Source organism: Pipistrellus hanaki, assembly GCF_964339955.1.
Source record: "Pipistrellus hanaki genome assembly, chromosome: 7".
Taxonomy (NCBI): Eukaryota; Metazoa; Chordata; class Mammalia; order Chiroptera; family Vespertilionidae; genus Pipistrellus; species Pipistrellus hanaki.
In genome coordinates, this window is record NC_140509.1 from 35,190,716 (window position 1) to 35,211,543 (window position 20,828).

At 36.4% G+C, this 20,828-nt stretch overlaps 1 protein-coding gene across 2 annotated transcripts in view; it reads right to left on the reverse strand.

Moving 5' to 3' along the window:
* PHIP (PHIP subunit of CUL4-Ring ligase complex) overlaps nt 1–20,828 on the reverse strand; it is a 141,369-nt gene that overhangs the window by 40,135 nt on the left and 80,406 nt on the right. Inside the window, exons 20-24 of one of the 2 annotated variants that reach the window (XM_084889481.1) lie at nt 16,655–16,772; nt 9,442–9,582; nt 7,865–7,941; nt 5,045–5,276; nt 49–168 (exon numbers count right to left, since the gene is read on the reverse strand). In XM_084889481.1, coding sequence (XP_084745607.1) covers nt 49–168; nt 5,045–5,276; nt 7,865–7,941; nt 9,442–9,582; nt 16,655–16,772 — 688 coding nt within the window. The remainder of the gene's footprint in view (nt 1–48; nt 169–5,044; nt 5,277–7,864; nt 7,942–9,441; nt 9,583–16,654; nt 16,773–20,828) is intronic. The other variant, XM_084889482.1, reaches the window with a different exon arrangement.

Sequence of the window (20,828 nt, forward strand, 5' to 3'; positions counted from 1 at the left end):
TAAAGTAACTTGAAAAAACAAAGGATGTTTTTAAAAGTTTAAACGTACCTCATCACCCATTTGTGGTACAAATGGACATCTTCGGGGAAGAGTGTCTGTAATCCATGCTGAAGGCAACCATTCTTCTAATGTCAATCCATTTTCTGTTAGTTCTCCTACCACCAATCTCTAAGGTTTAGAACATTTAAAGTTAATATTGTAAAAGCATTCATTTGTAAACTGCGTTTTAAAATAACTAATAAAGGTATTTACATAAATAAAAGGAATCATTGTACAACAATATATATTCTTTGGGTATTAAAAAGCTATTCTGGAAAGATGGCAGTAGTGGCAGTAGAGTATTTAATCTCTCCAAATCACTGCGCATATACACAAAAAAACAACACAAAAAACTAGATAACCTAAAATCTACAGAAAACATTTACAACAAAACTAAGTGATAAGACATTCCCATAAACATCCAAGTATATGTTCTCTGTAGTCTCCCTTTCTCTCAAAGTTCGATCAGTTTTGTATAAACTTTCCAAAGTAAAGCATATTTGATGGTTTGTTTTTTAAATCCTAGTTATAATGTGTCCATAACAACTAAGATATTCTCATTTGGGCTAACTCAGGTAAGACCCAGAAGTCTAATTGTTTCCATGGCTGGGCATTATACTTCTATATAGGCCAAGAATACTCCTCTTCCCTATTTAAAATAGCCATTTCTCACTCCTGGCTCACAATTAGCTTCTAACAACAACAAAAATTTCTTCAGATTTTTCCCAAACAAAATGCTGTTAAGCCAGTTACCTTACTTTTAAATTTTTGTGAATAAAAATAAAAGTAGGCCTGTGAGAAAACTTATTTTCTAAGTGATGAGGAGGACTAGAGTACAACAGGTTAGAAAGGATAACTTAGAAAATATGTTTAATATAAAATATGTGATAAATATAAAACTAGGCCTTTTAAACTTTGCTGCTCACCCATAAGAGGCCATCATGGTCTGAATGTTGTCACCTTAGACTTAGGAAAAATGGACTTTGAAACCCAATATTTATAAGCAGAAAAACTTGATTAAAACTGTTTGGTTCTGTGTTTATATACATAAGAAGATTCTAAATTTTGTTCTCTTGTGTTTTTTTAAAAAATAAGACAGTTATTACTGAGTTAATACAAGTTCACTATAAGAAGCAATGTCATATTGGCATATCACAGAACACTGTTTGCAACAGGTAGTTACAACTGCTACTCAATATCCATTTTCCTCTTCATTAACTACAACTTCCTAGAGAGTAAAGAGGAAAAAAAGATGGGCATTTAATGCATGTGACATGGGTCTACTGGAGATTTTTAGTCAGAAGAGTGATAGGATCTGACTTGCATTCTAAAAGGATCACTCCAGATGCACCAGAGTAGGGATTTTCAAATTATGGCCCATAGTCCAAGCCCAGTCTACTATCTACAAATCAAATTTTATTAGAACACACCATATTCATTCATTCATTCATTCATTCATTCATTCATTCATTGTCTATGGCTGCTTGCAGGCTACAATGGCAGAATAGCTGGAACTCTATGGAAAAAGTTTGTCAATACCTGCTTTACAGAATAGACTCTAAGGGGGAAAGGTAAGAAGTAGAAAGAAAGATAGAAGGTTACTGGAATAAATCAAGTGAGAGTTCATGGTAGCTAACACTAGTGACAGTAGAAATGGTGAAAACAATTAGATGCTGAACTTATTTAAAAGAAAGAAACACAATAATTCCAATGGACTGGATGTGCAATATGAAAAAGAGGAATTTAGGATAACAGCAAGGTTTTGAAATGAGATGAGGAGAACCAGAGTACAACAGGCTACAGAAGATAACTTGGAAAATAAGTTTTGTATGTGTTTGCAATGTTAAGTCAGATGACACCTGAACAGTTATTTTATTCACAGGGTTTCTGTGTAGCCATTGTTACTATTTACTACATCAGAGTTAGATACACAAAGTTTTATCAGTTTTATATATTGAGGTTTTAAGTTAAAGTATATTTTTAAAAAGGTGTCCTTTGACTTAATAAAGAGAAAAACAAGTACAAAAAAAAAAAATCTGAAAAGTATTAATCCAGCCTCAGTATGGACTCTCAATTATACTACACAAGTATTTTTTCCCGTAAGGAAAATTCTGTTGATTGGGATAGCTAACCACTCTTACATAAAGCCAGATAAATTGGGCATTACAAAGGAATAACTATATTTATAAATGTAAGACTATGGCATAGCCAAGAATCATTTTGACAATAAATTTTGTTCACCAATAATTCTTAAAACACCTATAATTTTTGGTTAAAGTAGATTTCTGTCACAGTATTTAAAACCACTCAGGGAGTAAAATGGACTGAATATGCCTTAAAATTTCTAGCCTAATGATGAGATTTGTTTTAAATTTTGGAAATATGGGCATTTAATTTCTTTTCTATCCATAGAAATTCTTCTAGTCCCAACTCAAATCTTACTTCTTCTAAAAGTATTATCTAAAACTCTAAAGTAAGATATAAGGTTTTTGATTTATTATCTTTAAATGTTATCTGGCAACTAAACATATGGTATTTCTTCTATTTTTACCATAGGGGATTAAAGCAACTTGTTAGTCACACATTATTTTAGCATAAGTATTAACTATGTCTTACATATCTTTTTATCCACTGTATTGCTTTATAAATAAGCACACAATAAAAATGTATTGGTCTGGTTTTCAGAGCCCCTAAAACCATAAGGGATATATGTCAGATAACATCTGAGATTTCTTTACTTTCTCTTTGGAGAATTCTATTTTCTTATAAGCATTCTCTGTAACTACCTTACTGATTTTCTTGCTTAATCAGTTGAAACAGAATTAGTCACATGGAAAATATTTTAATAGAAGCAATAATACCATTGCTTAATGATCTTTTATTTTCCAGCGCTACACCTCTATGCATAAAAAGGGAAATACTTCTTGAGATAACAAGAAGACTACAGAATAAGGACAATTCTACCCACTGTTGTGTCTACTAGTAGGCTAGCACCAAAGCATGTGAACAAAAATCCAGATGAAAGGAAATGTCCTTTAATATCCTAGACTTACTATATTTTATTTTCCTTAAAAATATTTTTATTGATTTCAGAGAGGAAGGGAGAGGGAGAGAGAAACACCAATGATGAGAATCGATTGGCTGCCTCTTGCACACCCCCACCCTGGGGATTGAGCCTGCAACTTGGGCATGTGCCCTTGAACAGAACTGAACCTGGAACCTTTTAGTCTGCAGGCTGATGCTCTATCCACTAAGCAAAACCAGCTATGGTGTAATCTTACTATATTTTAAATCTGTCCCACATAATAGATCCTGTTAGAATACTACTGGTATAAGCAAAACAGTGAAATTAAAATATACCAAACAGTAGTAGTGAATACAAATGCAGCATTGTATGAAGGAGCGAGCCCAAGTATTAGTTTGTAGATGATTATCAAAGGAGACCACAAAGTACAAAAGAATTATGTTCTCACAGTGCCAAACTCAAAGGTGCATCTGAATTGTCTTGAGCTTAGAAAAAAAAAAAATGTTAACCGTATTGGTGAGATACAAGGCTAAATAAGGTTTCTTTAACCAATCTACCTCGCAAAATAATGGGTCCATATACATTTATCACCACTGACAAGAGACAAGACGAAAACTGATCAAAAGCATGGTATTCTCTTTGGTAAATCTTTCCCAGACAAAAGAAAAGGAAATGACCAAAAAAAAAAAAAATAGTAGACAGTGGAATACAAATTAAAGTAATTCATAACTATAAAGCTGAAATAAACAAGAGCTCAATAGATAGATCCTATATAATAAAAGGTTAATAAAATATGCAAATCAACCGAACAGCAAAGTGATCAGTTGCTATGATATACACTGACCACCAGCTGGTTTGGCTAAGTGGATAGAGCATCAGCCTGTGGACGAAGGGTTCCAGGTTCAATTCCAGTAATAAGTGATGATAAATGAGATGCTCACTCAATGCAGGAGCTGCCCCCTGGTGATCAATGTGCTCCCACAGGGGCAGAAGGTGAATCACAGCTGGCAAGCTCAGCAGTGGTGGAGGGAGCCTCTCCTGCCTCCGGGCCAGCACTAGGATGTCTGACTGCCACGGGGGCCTAAGCTGTCAGTCAGTCATCTCCCAAGGGCTCCCGGACTGCGAGAGGGCACAGGCTGGGCTGAGAACCAACCCCCAAAGTACACGAATTTCGTGCACCGGGCCTCTAGTATAAAATAAACACTTCATACTATATAAACTGGTAAAAGCTTATTACAGCAGTAGTATCCTACTTTATATTTAGAGGCCCAGACCAGTGGGTTACCGCAGCCTGACCTGTGTCCTCTTGCTATGGGGACCCTTTGGGGAATGTCAAACTGCCAGTTTTGTTTGGCTCTAACTCCACAGGCCAGACAAATTTTGCCATTCTTATTCCAGGTGATGTTCTCCCTATGCTTTCTGTTTATTTTCAGCAATAAAAATAATGGTTGTTAAAAGGTAATGGCAATTAAAAGACTAATAAACTGCATATTTTGTAGCATTTTTAAAAACATACATAAACAAATAAAACTCACAGGACTGTCGAGAAAAATCTACTCATGTTATAGACTGAATGTTCAATATTTAGAAAATAAATAATTCTACAGGAAACACTCTCATAGGTAAGCATTTAAATCTGAATAAACGAAATATATTTTGGTATACAGTTAAGTGCTCACTGTTGTAAACAGGTTCTCTGACTTACAAAGTCAAAATGACATATAATAAAACCAATTTATAAGAGGCTAGTTAATATAAACAAGAGTTAAGTTCCTACAGCATCTTATAATATTACATCAAATGCATATTGAAAGAAAAATTATTCAAGGACCAGCTGTATTCTGTTTTACTACTGTGTATTTCTAAATTTTTTCTATTACTCTTTGCTGGTACATCTCAATAATGTTAATGTTCATAAATTGCTCTTTTAAAATGTGTGCTTTGTTTTCATAGAAAATATTAGTTTATATGTAAATTAACCTTTTGTTTTCTTTCTTTGGGATTCTTTTTCTTTGGTGATATTGGTCCATCTTTTTCTTCATGTATTTTTTTCCTTTCCTTTTTAATCTGCTTTTGTTTCTGTTTTTCAGATTCTTCTTCGTCATCTGAACTGCTTTCTGCTTTCTTGGTTTTATGCTTAGGAATTTTCTTTGGTGGCTGCAAATTAATTCCTGCATCTGCTGTCCAGTCAGAATAATCACTGGAGTAGTCACTAGAAAAGAAAAAAAAAGTTAATTAAAGCACACACACAGACAAAATACATGTTGACTTTTATAAAAATCCAACCAAAAAAAGGATTATAATAAAGAGAAATGACAAAATAGTACATATTAATGAACTAAAAATGTTTCTTTAACTTTCAACTCATTATCTTCTAAACAGTTTCTTAAAATTCTATAGGCTTAACTTACTTAAATATCTAAAAAAATATATGATGAATAAGGCCACAGCTTTTTGTTCTTGTTGTTAATCCTCACTTAAGGATATTTTTCCATTGACTTTTAGGGAGAGTGGAAGATAGAGGGAAAGACAGAGACACACAATTGATTGGTTGCCTCCTGTGTGAGTGCGGGTCGGGAAGGAGTCTGTAACCTAGGTATGTGCCCTTGATCAGAATCAAACCTGCGACCCTTTGGTCCACAGGCCGACACTCTATCCACTGAGCCAAACTGGCTAGGACAAGGCCACAGCTTTAATTGAAACAATGAATTTAAGTGCCTTCTGTGATTTTAGCCAAATTAATTTATGAGTGCTCCATATGTTCAAAATATCATGGGGCGTGCAAAAACAAGCACAATCATCTTCCTCAATTCTAATAACAGTAGAAAGATAGCTCTGGACAGCACAGGAGGTAGCAACACTGAAGAGGTATAGGGATTACTTTTTTGAGAGATGAGAGCTCTTGCCAGGGGGATATGTTGAGCACTGATGCCCTCATGGCAAGATCAGAAGTATTCTTGCTCAGTGAAAAGGTTGTGATTGTAAATTATACTGAACATTTACATATATCTTAGATATATCTTATGCTTCAAAGCATACCATGATTCAAAAAACTTCAACCCTTACCCTATTATTTTATCTATCACTACCAATCATGTTTGCCATTTCTTTTCAGTTTTCCTTTAACAGACTTAAAAGTTATGCTTAATTGGCCGAAACCGGTTTGGCTCAGTGGATAGAGTGTAGGTTTGCAGACTGAAAAGTCCCAGATTTGATTCCAGTCAAGGGCATGTACCTTGGTTGAGGGCACATCCCCAGTAGGGAGTGTGCAATAGGCAGCTGATCGATGATTCTCTCTCATCAATGTTTCTAACTCTCTATCCCTCTCTTCCTCTCTGTAAAAAAAAATCAATAAAATATATATATTTTTAAAAAGAATCATAAAAAAAATATATGCTTAATTGATTTTGTTGGAAAATAAAGAATCCAGTTATGTTATCTTCTGTTTCAATTTTAATATATGAGGACATTACTTGATTTTATACAGTTTTACAAATATAAATGCCTAAAATCTAAGTTACACTATGTTAAAATCAATAACTTACTTACCCAAATTTAGTGATATATGACCTCACTCTTCTAAAAATATTCCTGGTAAATCTTGAAAGGACAGATTTTTCTGTAATTTTATTCCACCCCCACCATCTCTTCTACCCCTGACCAATGTCCTTTATAGGTAGGTATTTACCTAAACCTCATCAAGAATTAACACCACAGATAAAATTTAAATAACTGGCTTTCTAGTATGACTTCAGACTTCATTTTAAAATTGAAAATTATCCTAGAGAACTTAAAAATTTTCAGACACTATACTAGATGCATGGGAATACATCTGTAGCGCAAACATCTATACAAGAATAAACTGTTCTCAACTTACAAGCATTTATTTACACTTGCTCCAGCCACAGTCCCTGCAAACAGCACCTGTCAAATACTGACAGATGCTACTACATGGAGCACTCAGCTCTATGGAAAAATCTTCTGCTGCCAGCATAGACCTAACTATAAAACTGAGAGCCCATGTTCTTTATAAAATTGCCCACAAGAAAAAATTTGTTTCACAGCCCTGTTTCAAATGCAGGAAACTACCAGATATAACCATGAGCACTTGCATATCATATCTGTTGTGGACATAGGAAAGCCCTTGATTCTAACAATGACATAAGGAATTCTTATAGCTTTCACTCTTATGGTTTCTCTGACAATTGTTTATTAAAAGATACTGCTGCTAAGGAATAAGTGTGAGGAGCTAAACAAAATTATCATCTCCAGAGGATACACTCCTTCTTGCTACTAAGTTCTTACAAAGTCAGCCAAGAATATCACCCTGTAATAATGTGGAATACTACTGTAAGAAATGGAAGGAATCCTCATTTACATGACCAAATGGGGTGGTGATAACAGGAAAAAGAAAAACTTAGTCTCACTGCTGGAAAAAAATTATTAATAGTATTCAACAAATTCCTATATATAAGATAGTTAATTCTATAAGATCTCATTACTTTCATAATTTAATGCTTAAATTATTTCTCAAAACCCATAATGAAACTAATTTGTGGTTCAGTGTTAAAATAATAACATTCAATAATAAAATATCACCTAGAAAGATAAAGCATCTTTGTAGATCTAGCTGCAATAACCAAAATTTTATGCTAGTAGAGAAAACATGTCAAAAAGAAAATCTAAATTTTAGATGACTACAAAATATCTCTGAAGGAGCAACTTGAAATCAAAGAATCTTCAGCTTTCTACATAGTTTATATTAATTACATTTGGAGAAATAAAAATTCATTAAGTTACCTAGAACTGCCATCACTGTGCCATGCTCTCTCCTCTTCTTCAGAGGTTCCACCACTAACAGCAACAACTTCACCTTCCTGTGAGATATGGAATATATATTTTATTGTGTAATTTTAGAAAATAACATTCTATGATTATAGAAAATATCAGTATTATCTAATATTAACAATCAAAGCAGAATATTTAAATAAAAATCTGATATATATTAGTTGCAAATATAGGCCTTTTTTATACAAAAATTATTAAGTGTATTTAACAATTATTAAATATATCCAACTTATTAAATGTATCCAAGCATATATTTATTTTAATATTTGATTTAGAGCAATCTCTTGGATAAATAACATGCATGGAAGGCAAAAGTAGGTTCATATGTAAAACATATTAATAAATAATAGAAGAATAAACGGTTCTTCATGTACTCACAACTATAAACCAACTTTTGCCTCCCACCCCATATTTTATTTGTTGTTTTTAGAAGACTTATCACTTCTCTTCTAGATTGGATATCAAATTCCACAGGTGACAAAGCAAATCATTTTTACCTCTTGCGCTTTTGTAACAATTTAACCTTTTTTTTTTAAAGATGATTTTAGAAGCCTAAAATTATAAACTTTTATGTATTATAATTATTATAAAAATGGCTTTATTATACAAAAAGAATATTCCTGACTAGTATTATTTTGTTCAAATGGTACAGCATTAAAAACTACCCAAGCACATTGTTTCTCTTTAATCTTTATTTAATATAACTGAAAAATCTAAACAAATGATCTGATTATTCCTACCCTTAGTATATTATATTACTTCTTTAAGGAGGAAGAAGATATATTGCTAAATACAAAGTAGCCACTACATGGAAGTACAAAATATTGAACCAAAACGATGTTTGGTTGCTAGAGAAAATAGAATAGGCGGAGAAGGGGGGCCTAATATATGGTGACAGGAGAAGATTTGACTCTGGGTGGTGGGCACACGGTGCAATATACAGACTTTATAGTATAAAAACCTACTCTTGAAACCTGTATTATCAAGCCAATACATTTAATTAAAAATAAATTACCAAAAAATATTTTCTAGTAACTTAATATTTAAAAAATACTATAAACCTTTAAAAAATACAGAAACATTTTATAAGGCAAATAATAACTTGCTGATATACATTTTATGTTTTGTATGCATATCTAAATTGTCATGTGTCAAGTTTATGTAATTAGTAAATGTGGTCTCTTTACCAGATTAGACATATCATTTTTACCTGGCCATACTAAGACGTAAGCCACCAGAGACTAACTTTTAAATTATGGGTAGAATACTGTCAATTTGAGTTAATATTGCCCTATGCATATAAAATATACTCAGAAAATTCCCATATGTTGTGCATCTGAGATTATGCATAAGTGTGCCAAGCCTGGAACATACATAGCTGGTATTCAGTAAATGGAAGCTATCACCATAATTATAAGGCTCATGTCTGAGCTACATCTATAAATTTTACCAATCAATGTGAAGAATGAAAGTCAGTTTTTCAAAAAAGTAAAAATGAAAACAAATCTATGCATGTGATAAGATCTTACATCTGAAGAGCTAGTGCCATTTTCTATCTCTTCTGAAGGTCTGGGAATCTCTTCCAATGCAGATCTGGTACAATAACTATGTTGATTTGCCTGCTGCTTTTTGGATTCTCCAAGATCCACAAAATGCTCATGGGCATGATTCTGGGGGGAAAGTAAATTAAGTTTATTTACAGAATGCTTAAAAGATAGCTTTTACTTTAAAAGTTAAATTTAAAAAAATATATATTTTATTAATTTTTTACAGAGAGGAAGGAAGGGATAGGGATAGAGAGTTAGAAACATTGATCAGCTGCCTCCTGCACACCCCCTACTGGGGATGTGCCCGCAACCAGAATCGGACCTGGGACACCCTTGAGTCCGAAGGCTGATGCTCTGTCTACTGAGCAAACCAGTTAGGGCAAAAGTTATATTTCTTAATTATAAAAAATCCATACATATTGATATTACATAAACTAGATTAGACTACCTGTTCAAATACTTTATTATATCAAGTAAAATTACAAGTTTGTGTATTTGAAATTCACTTGCTAATTGATGTTATCAAAGTCTTGCTTTTTTATTAATATGGATTTAAGTATTCTTAATAAACTAAGCCTAACATTGAATTCTCCCATACCCACACACAACCAAACCTATAAAACAAATGAGAAAGAGGACCACAGACTGTGAGGCATATTGATAGAGGCAAACTAGAAACCAAAAAGTTGATCACAAAACTACCCTGTCACTATGAGACTCGAGTACCAGGTGGCTAGCTCTCTTTCTTCTAAATACAGATAAATGTGGAAAAAGTTCTGCAGCAGATGAAAACACAAGTCATAAAAAAAAAATATATTTTTTTTATAAAGTCCAACATGGTGAGAGAAATAAAACTCAATACCCTAAGCATTTAAACCTGCCCTGGTCGGTGTTGTGCAGTGGTTAGAGCATTGGCCTGCACACCAAGGAATCATTGGTTAGATTCTTGATCAAAAATGCATACATGGGTTGCAGGTTTGCTCCCTGCCTGCCCTCGGTCGGGGCAAGTGTGCAACCAGCTGATTTGTCTCTCTTATATCTATGTTTCTCTCTTCCCCCTCCCTCCCTTTCACACTCTGAAAAGCAATAGAAAAAAATATCTTCAGGTGACGTCTAAAAAAAACAAAATAACTACACTTAAAAAAAAACAAACCCTTAAGAATATAAAAATAAAGGAAATATAATAGATTACTTTCAAAAAGATACTGACATCAGACTTACATCACACAATAAATCATACAATAAGAAAAAAGGAACCCTGATCTTTAAAGCATTGATGGAAAATAACTTCGAACCTATATTACATTCATATTTTTTCCCCCTTATTAAACTTTCTGGTCAAGTTTTCATTAAAATATATAGATTTAAAAACTAACTTAAAACTGTCACACACACGAAAATGAATGGTCCACAAAAATATTTCCTTACCCAAAAGATTTTATTATGCAACATTATCATTAACCAGTCTTTCATATTAAATGTAAATGGCAATTGAGAAAACCAGTTTTGAGATGTTCTTCCACCAATGATTAAGATGGGGTGGCAGGTATTAGGAATAATAAACATTTAGTCTCTTGAGCTTTCTGGGCAGACTTGATGATTTGGATAACTCCAATAGCTTTCTTATCCACTGCTTGTATTACTGACTAGAGACCCAGTGCGTGAAATTTGTGTACAGAGGGAATTTCCCCTCAGCCGGACCTGTACCTTCTCCAATCCGGGAGCCCTCAGAGGATGTCCAACTGCCAGTTTAGGCCTGATCCCTGCAAGATCAGGCCTAAACTGGCAGTTGTGTGCCTTGGGGGAGGGAGGCCTTTCTCATTCCCTGGTGTGCCTGCTCCCATGCCTAGAGCTGTCAGCTCCTGTCCCGAATTTGCAGGCAACAGGTGTGATTGTGCAGGCAACGGGCATACTTATACAGGCAAGGTAGGGGTCTGACTTGTCCTCAGTGGGAAAGAGGGGCATTCCACCCAGGATGCGAGCCCCTGACTGGGTCGGACCAGGCAGATGAATGGACAGACGGCTGGAGGAAGCCACTGCAGTTTCCCTGTGGTGTGAGGGTAGCCTGTGGTCTCCATTGTGGTAAGGCTGGGTCTGTGTTGTTGAAGGCTTTGAGGTTGTGCGCTTGGGAGGATGGACCAGCGTCCCAGGGCCGCCCTGTGTGTCTGTGGTGGTGGGGTCCCATGTTGTTTACCCGGTGGCCCATACAGGTCTGGTACCTTACCGACATCCACTCTATATTGTCACGCCCAGGCCCTTCCTTCGTGTTGGGTCCACACCCTCTCAATTTGTGTATGCGACTCCTCCTGGGGGTCACCACTGATGCGCACACCCCACGGTTGATGTCTGCCAACCACACCCCTAGAACTGGCCTTTTCCCATGCAGGTGTCACCCTTTGACACCCCGACCTTGGGGGAGGACGGCACATTGGTGGCGTCCCCGGGCAGAGTGCTCTCAGATGGGGCGCAGTGTCGCAGGGGTGTTTGTTGGGTGTGTGCATCCAGGAGAAAAAGGGGACTCTGGTGAAGGGCGGGGGACGCAGCTTCACTTCCCTGGCCCAGCGCCATGAGCCTCAAGCAAGTCTCCCTGCTGCGCATGCAGCCTGTTGAATAATCATGACATTATGGCATTCCAGACAAATTTGCATATTCTCTCTATACATGCGTGTGTGCGAGCGTGCGTGTGCGAGCGTGCGTGTGTGTATAATCTCCACAATTTTCCATCTCATGTCACAAACAGCAAAACTGCCCAGAGAAGAATAGTCAAAGAAACTCTCAACACACATGGGCTCTCCAGGAATTATATAAACAATTTCACGAATTTGGGACCATCTTCTAACTTCTTCCAGAAAAACAGCTAATCCTCTTTAGCTCAGCAAACTTGCAAGCAGCATCAGATGTGATAATCCAACGGGAACATAGCCAGCACTGATTTGGCCTGGATGGCTCAGGATAATCACCTGAGCTGCCCGCCTGCTTCCATTGGTGTATTATTTTTGCTGTCACCAGCCATGTTACCACCACAAGTATCTTTGACACACATTCTTAACATTGAAGCCTGCACCGTTCCCAGGAAGAGCTTTGCTCAAAACTTCATGGTGCACTACAACAGTCTTTATTACGGTATAAAAAGTGACTGGGGCAAAGATGCCCACCACGATGGGTTTAAGAACACTAGCTCTTGCCTCACATGGGACAGTATCTCTACCACCAGATTTGTGGATATCCTGGATGGCTAAGTGTGAGGGCTTGCCAGATGGATGAGTTGATAGAAGGATGCAATCCAGAGCTTCAAGAGCCTTGTTCCAATGACACTGCCATCTTAATAGGTAATTTTAAATAGCTTGAATCAACCGCCCTACTATTAGCCCTTGGCTCCACTATGCTATCACCATTCCAACCAGAAAATGGTACAAATGCTACTGTGTAGGAGTTTTGTAGCCAATTTTCTTAATGTAGATGATGATTCCGTAACTATTTTCTTGTCGCTATTATAGTTATACAATATGTCAGTGGAATCCATTTTATTAACACTTCATGTTCGTTTTAAGGTGATTCTCTTTTTCTTCCCAGAAACTTTCAAAATGTTTAATGTGCTTAGTTGAGGTTTTAAATATTTTGGTTTTACATTAATTTTTCCTGATTTACCTTATTGGCATATTAGCCAGAGGTAAGTTCTAGGAAATTCTAGTTCATTATTTTTAAAAAACTCTTTGCCCCTCTATGTATTTTCTCGTTTCAAGACTCTGACTTTTATTAAATAACTTGAGGCCAGGTGCATGAAATTTGTACATGGGGTGGAAGGGGGAAGGGGGTGTCCCACAGCCCAGCCTGCACCCTCTCCAATCTGGGACCCCTTGGGGAATGTCCAACTGCCAGTTTAGGCCCTGCGGGATCGGACCTAAACCGGCAGTCAGACATTCCTCTCACAATCCGGACTGCTGGCTCCTAACCACTCGCGTACCTGCCTTCCTGCCTCTAGTCACTCTGCTTGCCAGCCGGATAGCCCCTTAACTGCTCCCCTGCCGACCTGATTGATGTGTAACTGTTCCTCTGCTGATCAACCCCAACTGCCCTCCCCTGCTGCCCTGATCGCCCCCCAACTGCCTTCCCCTGGGGTGGGGCTAAGGGGACTGGGGGACTCCGCTGGATGAGGAGGGGCTGAGAGGACTGGGCACCGCCATTTTGTGGCTGTGGGCATCACCATCTTGTGAGGGCATTACATATTCCCCCTTTATTGGTTGTGGTTGCTGCCATCTTGTGATTCCCTCTTTATTAGATAGGATACTTATACTACTACTTCTAATCTCACAAACTCTACATATACATAAATACATATTTGTTTTTATATTTCCCTATTCTCTCCATAATTTTATCCTTTGTTGATAAATTCTGGGAGGAGTACTTGACTTTCTAGCTTACCAACTTATTTTTTAGTGCTTTAATACTCTTTTATTCAATCCATCCACTGAGTTCGCAATTTCAGTAACAATATGCTTAATCTAGTAGAAACTTCTTCAAAACAGCTTGTTATATCAAGTTTTCAATAGCCCCTCCTATCTTTATGAGAATTCTATGCTGTTTTGAAGATGTTCTGTGCATTTCATTACTTTCCCTACGTAAGTCATATAACTTCCACAGCATGTGGCTCCCTGCCCCCTATCGTGCTTTGGATCCACTGTGTTAGGTAAGTATTGTTGTCTGGGGAAAGAGAGATAAAAACCCAAAATCTAGGTCTTGTTTTGTACTCCACAAAAGGATTCCGGATTTGTATAAGGAGGATTTATACCTTCAATATAAAAATATCTGCAATATGAAACTGCAATCTGAATTCAACCATTCATATTCCTTAATCCACCACTATACTCTATTTACTTCCCAACAACCAGCCTTGTCACTAAAACTCTTTCCTGTACTTCAGTTCTACTCTTGTTGGGGCAGCTACTAGTTATAGCCAATAGAAATAAAAGCTGTTCATACACTACAAGGACACAAGATTCTCCGCACAGATTCTCTCTAGGAATAATGCATGATTGAGTAACTTTTTAAAAATTTGAGAAATATCTAAAATTATTTAAATAAACTATTCAAACTATAATCTCATAAATTTTGAGTAATCCATTAAGAACATAATGTACCCTGCTACTTTCACTTAAATATATTTACCTATTCAATTCCACTTCATTAAAAATTGCTATTTGTTCTATTTTGTAAAAGCTTTCTTTACAATTCTATATTTTTTAGGATAAATTTCAAGTCAAAAAACAAAAATGTTTTTAATGCATAAGTAAATAATGCAGTATAAGGGAAAGCTGTTTGCTGACCAATATCTATCTGTTCTCCCTTCTTGAAGAAAAAAAATTAAAATTTTATCTGATGAAAGTTTATGAGATTAAATTTTGGCCAACAGGCTATCTGGCACAATGCTGCAAAGGAACTTCAGAGAACCTTTCTCAGGAGGGAATATGTGACATTTGCACCTTCTTCACTGACTTGATTCTCCATCCTATACTCTTAAATGAGGATGCTGATAGCTTTAGTCATGAGATCAAATTCATACACAAAAGGGTCAGAAAAATTAAAGAAATTCAGTTCTTAACAATGAGGGCATACCAAGCCTGAACCACATACTGAGACTTTTACATCAGAGAGAAATATATTTCCACTATAATTTTGGCACCAAACCTACCGCCAAAAATCAGCTTCATAACTACTTTCTAAACAGTTTTATATTAATTTATACTTCCCATCTGCACAGTTAGTATTCCCTACTATTAAATATATTTTTATTGATTTCAGAGAGAAAGGAAGAGGGACTGAGAGAACCATCAATGATGAGAGGGAATCATTGATTGGCTGCCTCCTGCACGTCCAACACTAGGGATTTGAGCCTGCAACCCAGGAATGTGCCCTAACTAGGAATGGAATTGTGATCTCCTGGTTCAAACAACCACTGAGCAGTAGCCACTATTATTAGAATAAAAAAACACTGCAAACTCTAAAATAAAATAGGATATCTCGTTACTTGTACATCTGTGATCAATGTCATAATAATAATGTGCAAAATATTATTATGTGTACACTCAAACATTTCTCCATTGAAAAAAAAAGAGGTTATATTATAAATATTACTGTTCTACTTGCCTTTTTCACTTAACAGTAAAGTTCTAGAAAAGTAGACTAATTCAGGTTTATGAAACTCAAATAATAAGAGGAAGAAGCATAAAGCTAGGTTAAAAAACCAGTTTTTCCCCCAGATAGCTTTCCTCAATTTCAGATTCTAAAGCTTTAAAGCTTACAAGCTAATCTATTTTTTAAAAATCTTAAGAATGGGTAATTGTGATACCTTGACACTCAAGGAGGCAAGTATGTATCTCTTCCAGATAGTTGCTTGACCAACTGTAAAGCACTGGTTTCAATTTTTTGAGATTAGGGAGAGAAAACTACAGGTCAAACTAGTAGAGATAATTTACCTCTTTTAATGGAGGAAATAACCATTATTTACAACAGCATAACTGACTTAATTGTCTTCAATAACAAATCAGTGCAACACAGCAAAAATCAAACAAACGACAACTCCACAACCAAACAGGACCAATACAAAACCACAAAACTGTTTCACAGTATGCAACCAATGGTAGAGCTTAAAAACAAACAAACAAACAAACAAACAGACAGACAAACAAAACAAACTAGCCTTAACCGGTGTTGCTCAATGGATAGTGCATCAACCTGTGGACTGAAGGGTTCCAGATTCGATTCTGGTCAGGGGCACAAACCCAGGTTGTGGGTTTAATCCCCAGTAGGGGGCATGCAGGAGGCATCCGATCAATGATTCCTTCTCATCATTGCTTCAATCTCTCTCTCCTCCCTTCTCTCTGAAATCAACAAAAATACATTAAAAAAAAAAAATCTTGCTTAGGCTTCTGATATAATTTATGAGGTTTAATGGGTATATAAAAATTGCCATTTGGAGAAAAGGTATGCTACAAGGCCAAGAAATGTACACTTGATCTTATCCAAAAGGCCAAGAGATGATAGAAGGCAAGAAATGCAAAATAAAGTATTTTAAATGGTAAATATAATAGATAATACAAAGAGGAAATCAAGAAATAACTATATAATATTACTTCATTAAGCATCCCATTTAAAAAATTAAAGCAAATATTACACATCAAAAGTAATTACTGTTTACCTTTGAGACAGTGGGTGTTTTATTCTCTTTTGGAGCAGTGAAGTGTTTTCTTTTCTCTTCTGATCTATATGTCTTTATTTCTTCTTCTCCCTTTGCAGTTCTCCATTCTTCTTGCCTACTGAAAGAAAATTAAAAGCCACATGTTCATCTTGAACTTTTACAACTAATTTCTCACCTAAAGAGGTATTAGGTGTCAGAGAAGAAATGCTACTCTTAATGTTTTCTTTCCAGATAGAGGCATATGATAAGTATTCCTGAGCTTACATTCATAGATTATATGCTCTGGACATTTGACATTAGGTGACTGAAACATGGGAAAGATCGACTACTTGAACTTGAAACTACTGGTTCTGCTATGTTTGTTGTTAAATCAAGTATTAGGTTCTGGGAACATGATTATATTCCTGAGGTAACTGCTCTATAGAGTTAGAAATTGAATTTATGTTGGAAATATTACATCAGCATAGAGCTTATGCTGTGATAATCTTGTGTGCCATATAAATAGCTGAAATTCTAAAAAAAAAAAAAACAACAACAAAAAAAAACAGATTAAAAAGGCACACAGAACCTTCAGGCTGAACGAACATAACCCAAAGCAATGAAAGAACTACATTCTTTCCAGTGAAAAGTCAGTCAGCCTTGATCCACTGAAAAACTTCAACTCTATCCAGAATTCAGGTGAAATTGTAAAACAGAAAATGCTGAGTAACATTAATTGTAAATTACAATGTCATGTAACCTGAACTCACAAGGACAAAATCACAATTTTGACTTTTACATTAATTCTTTACAATTTTCAAGTTTTTGAACTACAATTTTTTTCCTGAATATTTCACAGCTGTGAGTTAGCTTTCAAATTTGGAACAGTTCTATAAAGTTAATTTTGTTTTTACTAGAGTACCTTAATGTCATTTTAACTGCAAAATCTCTTGCTGCTGGTCATAATTCTCAGTGGAAAATAAAATGAGTTAATTTAAATCTTATGAAAATATTAGCCTTGATTTTTTTCTTAGTTCCTAGAAATTTGTTTTTGAAATTAAAATTTTTATTGAGATAACTGTAGATTCACATACAATCCTATCTAATAAAAGAGTAATATGCAAATTGACCGTCACTCCAAAACACAAGATGCCACAATAAGATGGCCGGCAGGGGAAGGCAGTTGTGGGCAGTTAAGGGTGACCAGGCCAGCAGAGAAGGGCAGTTGGGCGAGACCAGGACAGCAAGGGAGGGCAGTTGGGGGGGAGACGCAGGCCTGCAGGGGAGGTAAGTTGGAGGGGGCCCAGGCTACAGGGAAGGGCAGTTGTGGGTGATCAGGCAAGCAGGGGAGGCAGTTAGGGGTGACCAGGCCAGCAGAAGTGGGCAATTGGGTGAGTCCAGGTCAACAGGAGAGGTCAGTTGGAGGGTACCAGGCCTGCAGGGGAGGACAATTGAGTGTGTGTGTGTGTGTGTGTGTGTGTGTGTGTGTGTGTGTGTGTAGGGGGGGAGCAGGGGAAGACCAGGCCTGCAAGGGAGAGCAGTTAGGGCAATAAGGCCAGTGAGGGAGCATTAGGCATTGATCAGGCTGGCAAGGGAGTGGTTAGGGAGTGATCAGGTTGGCAGGCAGAAGCAGTTAGGGGCAATCAGTCAAAGAGAGGTGAGCGGTTGGGAGACAGCAGTTCTGGATTGTGAGAGGGATGTCCAACTGCCTGTTTAGGCCCAATCCCAGTAGGAGAGTCGGACATCCATCGAGGGGGTCCCAGATTGGAGAGAGTGCTGGCTGGGCTGAGGGACACACACACCCCCAGCCTGTGCAGGAATTTCTCACACTGTGCCTCTAGTTTTATAAAATAGTAAGATTCCTTTATCTAGTATATCCCATGGTAGTATCTTATCAAACTATAGTATAATATCACAACCTGGATATTGACACTGATACAACCCATCAATATTCAGGCCTCCCAAGTTTTACTTGTATTTGTGTATGTATGCGTTAGAATGTGATTACTTGTACCACATGTGTAGGTCTATGTATCCATCCATCACCACAGATAAAGATAGGTATGATAATTAGAAGGGCACAAGAGATCACTTGTTGTGCCCTTCTAATTATCATACCTATCTTTATCTCCTCTTCCTCAGCCCTTCTTCCCTCCAACGTCTAGCCATCACTAGTATGTTCTCTATGGCTTTTTCTTATAGAAGAGTTGTATTCCATGCAGTGGACATATCACAGTTTGTTTAACTACACACTTATTAAAGAACATACCTGTTATTTCTAGGTTTTGGCTATTACAAAAAAAGCTGCTATACACTGAGTGACCACATTATTATGATCTCTGAACGCATAATAATCTGGCCACTCTATGTGTGTGCATGTTAGAGGCCGGGCACACAAATTCGTGCATGCATGGGGTCGGGCCAGCCAGGCCAGGGGGAGAGGACATGGGAAGTTGGCCGGCCAGCCTGCCTGCTGGTCGAACTCCTGGTTGAGGGGACAATTTGCATATTAGCCTTTTATTATACAGGCTATACACTGAGTTGCCAGATTATTATGCATTCAGAGATCATAATAATCTGGCCACTCAGTGTATATCATCAGTGTTCATGTTCTTTTGTGTGAACATAAGTTTTAATTCCTTTGGTATATATCCCCAAAAGGATAATCACTGGGAACTGCATATTTAGGTTTTTAAGAAGGGGAGAAGTGAACTAATTCCTGGAAGAAAATAAACAGCTTAGCAATGTATATATTCTTCTCTGCATTTTAAAAAACTAAACCAGCTGCTTCTCCATGGGTAGAAATACTGAGAAGCTCAATGTTATCTGTTATTGGAATACAGTATTAGAAAGCACACTTTACGACAAGTAAAGCCACATTGTTCATACAAGATAAAGCCATAGCTGTATCAACTGTAAAAAGTAATAATCTGATTTCCTGTCTGTCTTATTCTTTCTTTTGCTTTCAATTACTTCATCCCCCCAAATCTAACGTTAGAATTAAAAAGTGGATAGGAATCCAACTAAAAATAAAGTGAAAGTTAATCTTTATAAAAGACATTTAGATACGTATATTTTCCATCCGTTATTGTTCAAATGTATACTTTAGGTGTAGATTTAATTGTACCCTAACACAAATTTGAAGTATTATCCAATAAAAAAAGCATTTACTATATATAAATATTCACATTCAAAAGTATTTATTTTAAGCATAGATGTTTCTCAACTTAAGATGGGGTTAAATCCTGATACATTCATCATAAGTTGAAAATACGCATTTAATACACCTAAACTAATCAACATCAGAGCTTAAGTTAGCCTACCTTAAACATGCTCAGAACATAATTCCCTAAAAAATACTGGCAACATAGAGTATAGGATGTTTACTGTCATGATCACATATCTGACAGGGAGCTGAAACTCACTGCCACTACCCAAACAGCATCATGAGCAAATATCATACCACATATTACTAGTCCAAGAAAAGATCAAAATTCAAAATTTGAAGTATGGTTTCTACTGAATGCAAATCCTTTTCACACCATCGTAAAGTCAAAAAATTTGTATGGTAGAGTCTATCTATAAATAACTACCCTGTTTCCCCGAAAATAAGACAGTGTCTAATATTAATTTTTTTCTCCCAAAGTTGTGCTAGGTCTTATTTTCAGGGGATGTCTTATCTTTCCATGTGCTAGGTCTTACTTTCGGAGGAAGTCTTATTTTCAGGGAAACACGGTATTATCTTTAGAGTTTTTTAAGAAGTAGAAAATCTTGCCCTACCTATTTTGGTTCAGTGGATAGAGCATCGACCTATGGACTGAAGGGTCCTGGGTTCAATTCCATTCAATGGCACATGCTGGGCTTACGACTCGATCCCCAGCAAGGGGCACTGTAGGAGGCAGCCGATCAATGATTCTCTCTCGTCATTGACGTTTCTATCTCTCCCTCCCCCTTTCTCTCTAAAATTAATAAGAGAAAAAAAAGAAACGGAAAAACCTAAAATCAAATTCACATTTTAATCTTCACTTTTTTTTTCTTTCCTAATTATAGTGTAGTATTAATAGTATATAGTGCACTGGGTTCAGATGGACCACATTCATGAATTACTAAAGAATAAAAAAGAACTGGTTTTAAAGTTCCCTTATAGCATGAGCCTCAAGAAAAAGATTATAGCAAATCAATACTTTTAAATTTA